Genomic DNA, 11,056 nt, shown 5'->3' on the forward strand with positions numbered 1-11,056 from the left:
TTTGAAAATTTGCTATAGAAGCTTTGGACAACAAATCCATCAAAATTAAAATATGAAACAATGAAAATCAAAAAATATTAGTCTTGTCACTATCAAAATTCTGAAACAACAAAGAAGCAAAATAAAATGCTAAGTCTTGAAACTATAACAAACTAAGAAATTTTCTTATTTTGCAACATTTAGCCCCATTGGTTTTTGAGGCCCGTCCTCATTGGAAGTTCTACTTTTCATTCTAAGTTAAATTGATCCAATTTTAGCATCTTCCACTTGATTTGTTTCTCTAAAGCTGTTGTGGATTTTATTTATTGGATGTTACATTTTATTTATTTAATCAAAGCTCCAATTTTATCATATTGCAAATTCTTCCTTATTTAGTTAAACTAATACAATTAGTTGATATTTTGACAGAAAATTATTATCATAGGTTACATATATTTTGCTATTGATTGGGGTGGGGTGGGGGGGTTGACTCCACACCCTTATGTTTTAGGTAAGTAATACAATCTGGTGATTAATCCATCAGCCAAAACTCTATAATGCACATACTTTTGGGGTAACAACATATTAAAACTATTTTAATGTTGATGAAATTAAAATACAACTCCAAAAGAAAGAAAAAAACTACTCAAAAAAGAAGTGGATTGAGTAACAATAGTTTAACAATAATACCATGATAAAAAAAAAAATGAAATAATTAAGTACTCTTTTTTTTGACGATTAGAAATTCTCGCCATCAGCTTTCTCGAGTTCGTTTTGTAATAGAAGCCCTGTTTGACTTTCAATATGTTTCCCTCCCTTTTTTGCTAGGATTGAAAATCATGTAATTTACATATCCATAGATAAAATTCTTGGATTTCCGAAAATAGTGTAAGATGAAATGTTTTGAGTCATTACTATTTGACTCTGACTCGGACCTGTTATAAAAAAGTCGAAGTATTTGTGGCTTGTTAATTTTGAGGTGCACTTGTTCTAGCATAATGTAGAACCATGACATGATTAGAAGTTTCTGAAGGAAGCAAAGTGAGGATATTGTCAGCAGCATTAGTAGTAGTACTCCATATATGATCTCTAACATGTTGCAATGTCAAGAATGGTTGGAGTTGTTGGCCTCTACATGTTATCTCTATCTGGAGTTGCAAAGAATCAAATTGTTCATTACATGCACCAAACATTACCATTATATTAGTGAAAACAAATTACGAATCATTGTGAAGCCAGATTTTTTATTAAGAGAAGACAAGAAAGTTCACATATGAAATGATATAGTGACTCGTACTAATATTTTCACTAAGAGAACTCAAAATATAAAGAAACATATAAGAATCCAAGTAAGTTCACATATGATATGATATAGAGACTATAATATCTATATATATATATATATATATATATTAGTTCCACCCTTAACCTCCTTTTGATTCCTTAGTTCCACTCATGCTCGTACAGATATTTTTACTAAGAGAATGCAAAATATAAAGATGCAAACACATAAGAAGCCAAGAACATTCACATATGATAAGATATATATATATATATATATATATATATATATGTATGTATATATATATATATATCTTAGTTCTTAGTTCCACCCTTAACCTCCTTCTAATACCTTAGTTTTGCTCGTGCTCACACAGATGTTGGGGCCTCCAAAATTAAAATAGTCCATGCACCAGATGCGAAGCGCTAGGCGTGAGATGGGGTGTAAAAGAATAACAAAAATCTCACATTGGTGATTAATAAGATGGGTGGACTCCTTATAATGTTTGGGTAATCCTCCTCCCTTATAGCAAACTTTTATAGTGTGAGTCAGACCTAAGACCTAATTTAAGCGTAACTTGAATGTCACATAGTATGAATGCTTATTTGAATCATGAATAACATGACAATCCACTTGACATGATGGGCATAACTTATGAAAGCAACTTGCTAAATGCTTGGCTAAAAAAGGTAAATATAAGAGTTTTGCAAACATTTTGAATCCACTTTAACAACTCATTATTAATGGAATTAATTGATATTTTAATCACTAAATAAGATAATTAACATGTTATAATACATTAAAATACACTAATAATTATTATTTTGTATATTATTAATGTATACACGTGTGAAATCAACATGCAAAAAACAAGAAGCAAGTGAGAACAGACAAAATGGGTCGGGCAACCCACCTATCCCAAGGTTGAAAATTACTACAAACTTTAATCATATTAGAGGTCCACTTAGACTTTGCTTCTAATCTAGAATGATTATACCCTAGAATTCTTCAAATAAAATAAATATATGTACTCCCTGATTATGATGTAAAGATTTACCATATCTTAGTAATTGATAGAAAAAAATATTTTTTTATCCTTAGAATTGACAGATAAATATTTGAGGGAGAAAAAAAAACAAAAAGAAAATATGTATATGGAGTATAAATAGTGTATACTTTATACTAATATGCATATACTATACCTACATATACATATAAAATATACATAATATGCATACATATACACAACATATACATACCATACAATCAAGTGAATAGGTAATGTATACTTCGTTCATATTTGATAAATTAGATGGTTGAACGGTATATATTGATGACTATTCCTTAAATATCCCCCTCCGTTCAAATTTATGTTACAATACTTCTATTTATAGTTTATCCAACAAAGAAAAATGATATCCTTTCGTATTTTGTATCTTCTTTGTCCTAATTTATGTGAATGAGTTTGATTGGATATAAAATTTAAGAAATAATTTATTTATTTTTGAAATTTGTGATATGTAGTAAGATGCAACTAGTAGGTGTTATTATGTGATTAAAAATAATTTGTATATTAAAAATTAAATAATGAGTACTAAACTAAAATAAGAGAATGTTCTTTTTTTGGATGGACTATTAATAAAAGAGAAGGAAATAACAATTTAATTTTAAAATATATTTTTTTCCTTAATAAAACAATTTAAAATCACATATATAAAGTACTTTTAATCACCAATAAACATCTTTTTTCTTCTTTTTTTTTTTTTAAACTTTACAATCAATCAAATCCCACCACAAAAATTGGAAGGTGGAGTACCTAATTTCTATCTACAAAAGGGAAAAACAAACAAAATAAACTCTACATGAGTTGTACATATCACTTTATTGTCATATAACCTATGATCCTATTTTCATATTCATGCACGTCTCATTCACGTTGCTTTTTCTCTATCAATTCTTCAAAAGAGAATAAACTTAGATTTAAAAAAAAAAAAAGGAAAAAGAACAAAAAAATGTGAAATGAAGGTCAATATTCCTTCATGAATAATTATGAGACTTTAGCTTCATTATTTTAAAGATCATTTTATCCATCCTAATTTAGCGGAATTAAATAATTATTAAATTATACTCTTATTACTTTTCTTAATTTGTCGGCTATTAATATAATTATTTATTATTACTAATAAATATTTAACTATTCTACTTTAATTTTGTCTCTTTTGAACCATTCGTAATGATTTTGCATTAGACTAATAGCTCATGCATTGCTTTCCTCCGACGTGTTCTTTCTTTTATTTTATTACTATTTTTTCGAAACGGAACTAGCTCTTCAGATACAAATTATTAATAATATGCTAGCTTTTAGTTATATTTATAAGTATATTAAATTTTTTAATAAATACTTAATTGTAAATTTAATTATTATTATCTAAAATTAACATATAAATTTTAAATTTTAAATTAAATTTTTTTATTTTCTTTAGGGTTACTTTTTAAATGGACAAAAAGTTTCTTTTTGATTCTATCAAAGTGCACCACTTAGAGGAAAAAGAGGGGAAGAAAATAAAGGGTTTAAACTTTAAATATTATTAATTATCTATGAGAAAATAAGAGGGTGTTGGGTCCTACAATTCTCCATGGTATAGTTGAGTTGAAATGAACGAAAGCATGACGAAACTCATTGTCATGTATAGAGTCATGATGATAATTGATAAGGGCAAATTAAGGCCATGCAAAAATTTAGTGTGTTAGGGCTCAACATGACGCGTTTTTTACGTGTGAATCTGATTCTTTTTATGAATTAGGTATATAAAGAAATATTTTATTTTTTCAGGTGGTGTTAAGATTTGAACCCAAAATTTCTATATAATATGATATTATATTGATAAATCTGATTTTCTAAATTGAATATATGATCATTCAATAGCTGGTTAGAGTATAATTTTAATTTCCATTAACTTGTATCATGTCTGATAGCATTTATTTACTATACATGAAATTCTATATACCCACCAAATATGAATTAAAGCTATATGTATAAATTATGAGACAATTTATATATCATTTTATGTTGGATAGAAAAATGACATAGCTTATTATTACTATACGAATAGCTAAATCCTATCTAAGTCCTAACTAATTCTCGAATACTAATATATGTATAATTCTAATTAATAACTAAACGTCTAATCGATTCCTTAATTAATTATTTAATGCCTCATCGATATGATTTGTTTGGTTTAATTTTTTTCATGAGTTAAGCACAGATAAGTTTGGATAATAAATGGTCTTGATATTTAATTTGACTCTTAGGCTCTTTATATTTCTCAAAGTTCTATCATATTTAGAAGTTTAAATTATTATAGTACTTTTATTTATCTAATTATAACTCAACATCCAGAACCGCCCAAACTAGTTAAATACATACAATTAGTTGAACATGTTCAATTTCTTTCCTTTTTTTTCCCTAATTAAAAGTCAATGCACTATTCCACATTTGCCTCAACAAATATAATATCATTATTAAGTGCAAATTAGACCGTAAAAAAAGGGAAGATAGTAAGCTTTTTGAAAATCTATTTTTCTATTTGGAAAATCTAAAAATTGTTTAAATTTTGGGGTAAAAAGAAAGGGTTTATGTGAATTATAGTAGGTTTGTTTCATGATATATATTCACATAATTTCATTGATGCTTTCTCTAACAACTTAAATATAGGTGTGATCACACATTATAATATGAAATCAAAGCTGACAAATGTCCTTGAGTTCGAGTCACACTACCACCCTTAATCTAAAAGAGTTTCTACTAGTTTAGATCACAAAAAAGGAATCAAAGACTCAAAGTTAGCATATGACGATATAATTAAGTGAATAACAATATACTCTCTGAATCTAATTAAACTTTTAAATGATGATGATCGCATACTTAAGCATAATTTAGTAGGGCGTATAAGAATAATAAGAGTACTGAGTTTTAGTACCAAACGACCCCTTAAACCTCCTAGAAACTTAGATGTAATCAATACCTATACGATTAGGTAATGCAAATTAAGGAAAGAAAAAGAAAATATATATACAATTATGGTATGAACTATCATTGATATCACATTCCCTACCATTAAAACTTTAATCATTTGTCACTTAGTTGCATGACGTGTTAGAGGATTGGTTTTATTTTTATTTTATTTTTTTTTATGAAATTTGAGTAAACACAAGACATGATAACCAAAAACTCAAGTCAACTTGGGTAGGACATACAAATAAAGGCCAAATAATAATAACATTAAGACGGCAATGATACATAATGTACCCATTCGTGAATATTAAGAAGCAACATTATTAAACAAGTACAACCTATACATTCTACGAAAGCATGCCACAATTACATAATTTCAATGCTTACAAAATAAAAATATATATGCAACAAGCAACACGTAGAATTAGAAATAGCTTCATTCTTATTAATTAATTGAATAATGTTAGGTCAATAATTAATTTGATTAAATAATTATTTTCGTTGAGTTTATCGTTTTAGATAAAGATTGTTCGTACATGTAGGTGCATTTTTTGCGCTAAAGAAATGTATATTTATTTGAGTTTAAGACTTTTAAGTTATGTACTAAATTTTACACCATCAAGCCACTTATAGTTTTTTTAGCTGGTAGAACTTGTCATATTTTCAAGATTATATTATCTGGCAGTATATATAACTTAAACTGTATTTGTATTTGTATTAGTACTTCTTTTAAGGATATGTTATTATGTACTGCACCATCAAAGAATGTGGTGCAACAGATAAGATTGCTTCTTTCTTAACCAGAGGTTTAGATTTTAACCTCTGAATATGAAAAAAAAAAAAATTGGTCAGGAGTGTTTTCCTACAAATGGATCCTACGCGGAGTGAATCTGAATTAATCCGACTTTAACATGAATATCGTACGAAATAAAAAGAGATTATGTAATGCAAGGAAAGAATAATAAAAACCATGTGGCATTGAATTAGTCGGGGTACAAGGGTTGACCTATCATAAATACATTATAATGAGTCCTAATAAATAGTATGTATGGAATGTTTATGAAATATACTAATATTATATGTCATACATCCTAACAACTTAAAACATTAATCTATTCAAAGTCGTATCTTTTTAGTATGTGTCTATGATAAAAACCCTAATACAAGTTATATTATTTTAGGTAGGTAAAGAAAAATTATTTTATTCTATAGAAGCAACTTCGAAAAGAGAATTTTTTTTTAGCTAATTATTTAATAACATTTGATGTAAATATATAGCTGGTTCTTAACAGATATTATTATCAATCATTAATATGGAATGAATCTTAAAGGATCCTAACATCAAAATAAAATAAAATAAAAAAGTTTAAGAAGAAACAAATATATGATTGACTCTTTCTTTTGTCTATACATGCATGCAAATCACTTGACATTCTTGTATGTAATTATTTATTGATTTCCAATTTAGATTATTAATTAATTAATTAATCTTTTGTGGTTGAGTTTAATTAAGGGTTAATGTGGAGAAGTTGTTGGGATTTTGAGATAATAAGAAGTTAATATAACTTCTCCTTTTAATTGCCCAATTGGCTAACTAATTGATAAATTCATATGCATATTCTACAACACCATATGTAACAAAATTAGAAATAATTAATTCATATTAGTATACTAAAAATATAAATAATCCATTTTCCATTCTATTCTTTCATGCACATAGATATTAAATGCAAGATGAATGCAATAGAAAAAAGGATGGAATTAAAGTGATGGATGTTATAATTTGGAAACCTTATTTAAGTTTCTTAATTTTAAAATTTATTTTAAAACCATTTCTGATTATTATCAGGGAAATGATAGAAGAAAAAATGTAAGTCTAAATGAGGAAGAGTGAATATGTGCAATACGATGACGACAACAACAACATATTCAGTATAGTCTCATTAAGTGGATACCAAAAGGATAGAATATACGTAGACCTAACCCCTATACGTAAGATAGAGAAATTGTTTTGTATAGCTTTTCCGCTCAAGAAATCCATTTATATAATATAACACTTGAACCAAAAAAATAAATTACTCATTAATAGAATTTTTTTTTTTAAAAGCAAAAAGTAGAACTTTATTATGTTTTTCACTAATAAAGGGGGATGAAAAGGAAGAGATTTCTAATATCTATATGGGTTTTGGAGACTTTTGGAAGCTTTACGCGATGGACATGTTTGGTATAATGAGGGAAAAAAGGTTTCATCAAAATAGAAGTGCTAGGCATTTATATTCCAAAATGTATTTTCGTTTAATTGAATACGAAGTTTAATAAAGTAATTCTTATTAACATCATAATCTTAAATTAAGATATGTATAATATATCAAATTGATTTTTGAATCTGATTGTCTTAAATATGTTACGTAGGACATTGAATTTATAAAATTATCTAATTTAGAAAGTGACTTTTCTCTATACTTAATCATTCAAAATCTACATAAGAATGGAAGCAACCATGCTTTGAGGTTCAGTAAGTATGATCTTATTTTAGGTATATTTTTTAAATGTTTTACATCTATATACACAAATTTGAATAGAAAGCAATAGGTTCAGTTTTGTACTGAAGTATGTCATCATCTCATTAGTTATTCAACTACAGTATATTATATGTTAACACAATGTCTCATGTGTGGGTCTGATTTTCCTTTATTCATGAACCAACCATGTTGCATATAGATGTTTTTCTCCTTTTGGATGACGGTGAGATTCAAACTCAGAACCTTTTACTTACTTTAATATCATTTTGAAGTATGCGATCATTTCATTCAAAAGTTTGAACTTTTAAAAAGAAAGCACTTTTATTACTTAATTATATAACGTCCAGGCCTGAACCTACAACGCTCGCTCTAAATCCTACCTATATATATGAATCATTCCACAAAGATTGGAAATGTTACTTTCTTGAAAGTAAATGAAATGAAACGAACCGTGAAAGTCATCAAAAGTGCAAAGATTTATTTCTATTAAGAAAGAATATTTGAGTGATTTTGGGGCTAATAAGGTAGCATGTAGTTTTCTTTTTCTTGTGTTTCTTACTTTGTCCATACTCTAAAATCATTAAATACTAGAATAATAACAATGTTCTAATTAATAATCCCTACATATATTTTTTCTACTCTTGCACTTCCCTAATTATAAGTAGTTTAAACAAAGATCTTAAGCTAATAATACAAAAAGAGAAAGAATGAATGAAGATGGATAGCTACCTAGAAAATGTACCTCCCACCTAATTATGAAGTTCCCTCAATCCATAATTAAAATTACCCTAAATAAAACCATTAATAATTAATTAGTTCTGCTGTTTCTTTCATGTTTTTTCCCCACACCAACCATTGTAATTAACATGTTATGGATTTAATGGTTTAAACATTATATTGGTGTTATTAGTTCTTCTTAAGAGTCCTAAAGTTAACGGTTTATCAAGTATGGAACATTTATTCTAAATTAAAGCCACTCGATCAGATGATTATTCAACTAATTGTTATTATCTTAGAATCGCTCTCTTTATTGCTAAAAATAAGTAGAATAAAAAGAAGAATGACTTTCTAAAGTAATAACGAGTGACTATCTGAGAAATCAACCAGAAAGGTTTCAAACAAAGAGAATAGAAATGCAATGGTGGGTTACATACCTCTGATTCATTTTCCAATTGTAGCTTATTGACCAAATACTTCAAGACTAGTCGTATTGTCATCCTCCCATCTCTTTAACAATTATGAAAATAACCACAAAAAAATGAAATAATTTAAAATGTTAACCAAAATCAAAAGAAATATGAAGTTTATATAATAATGAAATTTGACTTACTTGATCCTAAGGTAGCTCTTGGATATTTGTGGCAAAAAGGGTTCTTTTGTTCTGCATCATAAGGCAAAAGTACACAAATTTAGCCATTCATATTTTGAAGATAATTTGGAAGAGATTAAATAAGCTATAGGAAAAAGAAAAAACACAAATTATGTAGCTAAAAAGTAAATTCGTGAATAATCTTATGTAATAGTATGAATTAGAGATAAATTATCAAAATGAAGCAATTTAACAACAAATTAGCAATGATTTTTTTTTTGATTTTGTATTAACTTACTGATTTAAAGATGATTGTAACGAAAACCATAACCCAGAATGTGGTCTTCGAGGTGGATGAACAACCCGAAAATCTATAGAACTTGGTCCTGGAACCCCTCCCAGTACTGGGAATGGTCCAGGACCAAAATGTGAACCTGATGACACTAGAGACAGATTCATATTCTGTTGGATTGGCGCGGTCATAGGTCTAAAACCCCAATTAATAATCTCTTGTTGTTGTGGAAACATATTCGTAGAACTACTTCCTACACCCATCCCTGGATATTGTTGTAAAAACAAAGACGATGATGTAGTAGTAGAAGTAGTAGTACTACTAGTAGTCAGAAACTGTTGTTGATATCTTCGAGGTGTTGATAGTGGTGGTGGTGCTCGAAATTCATTTATATGTACTGTTGGTTTCCCTTGTTGGGAACTAACAGTTGGTAATAGATCAAGTTCCACTAGTCCACTTCCACCTGTTAATCTTCTAGAATTCTCTTCTGGCTTATTACTGGTGGGCATATAGGTACGCCCACCAATACTTAACTGAAGCCACCCTTTTTCCTCTTCGTCCTCTTCCTCCTCCTTGTGGTTCTTGTTGTTAGTATTATCATTGTTGTTATCTTTAGAACTCGAACCAGTTTCATTAATACTTCCGGTTCTTGACTCATCTTCAGCCATTATTGCTAGATCCGACCCTAAAACATATGAATTATCTCGTTGAACATAATATTCATCATCATCTTCAGCATCTAATCGGGTCATAAGATTAAAATTACTATCGTAATCACCTAAACCAAAACCATAAACACTAGTACTCCTTCGAATTAAATTCTCTCTTGAAATATTTTCACAAGGATTGATCATAGTCATATTGATATCCTTGAGAAAAAGGAGAAGAAATAAGAGATATCGTCGAAAATTACGTTGATCTCTTTAATGTAAGCCATAGAAAGAAGAAGAGAGATATGTTTTAGTGATACTTTTGGGAAGAAAAAACATGTTTTCTTGAAATAATGGAGATAGAGATATCCATTGACTAGCAGAAGAAAAATTTCTTGTAATAATATATATATATATACTATATGGTTTTTTTTTCCTTATGATGGACAAAATATCATAAAAAGGGACAAGAAGAAGAATAATACTTAGCTACCTGAAAATCTCACTTTCCATTAATTCTCTGTGTTTGGAAGCTTGTAAGGGATGATATTTGTTTTTTTTTTCTTTTCCCATAGGGGTAAAAATAGATGGTGGTAAGTCACTTGTAGACATAGTATTTTATTTATATTATATTCTTTTTGCATATCTCTATTTATATTATAATCGAGGAGAGAGTTGCTCGAATGATAAGTACTCTTCACTTCTAATCAGTGGCGAATTCATCAAGGATTTGAAGCCGGGTTGAAAATTGAACTCTCTTCATCACTCGGTCAAGGATCACAGTTATGTTAATGGGGTCAAAAGTTAATATATTTTTTAAACTGATTAAATATACATATATGATGTTATTTTTCAATGAAGTTGGTTCATCCACTGTAGGTCCGTCCCTGCTTCTAATCAGAAGGCTATGAGTTTAAGTTATTAAGGGAGTAAAAATGGATGGAGTTCTTAGGAAGAAAAGGTGAAAATTATTTATCATAATTAATATCTCATCACCACGAACAAAA

The 11,056-nt window shown here is 28.2% G+C and overlaps 1 protein-coding gene across 1 annotated transcript; it reads right to left on the bottom strand.

Moving 5' to 3' along the window:
* Positions 1-610: 610 nt before the first annotated feature.
* LOC107015981 lies at positions 611-10,613 on the bottom strand. The gene is made up of 4 exons (XM_015216449.2): positions 9,406-10,613; positions 9,129-9,179; positions 8,953-9,025; positions 611-1,127 (listed from the first exon to the last, which is right to left on the bottom strand). The coding sequence occupies exons 1-4, from the start codon at positions 10,257-10,259 to the stop codon at positions 948-950; spliced, it is 1,158 nt and encodes a 385-aa protein (XP_015071935.1). The 5' UTR covers positions 10,260-10,613; the 3' UTR covers positions 611-947.
* Positions 10,614-11,056: the final 443 nt, after the last annotated feature.

The sequence above is a fragment of the Solanum pennellii genome, chromosome 1, assembly GCF_001406875.1.
Source record: "Solanum pennellii chromosome 1, SPENNV200".
In the NCBI taxonomy this organism is placed as follows: Eukaryota; Viridiplantae; Streptophyta; class Magnoliopsida; order Solanales; family Solanaceae; genus Solanum; species Solanum pennellii.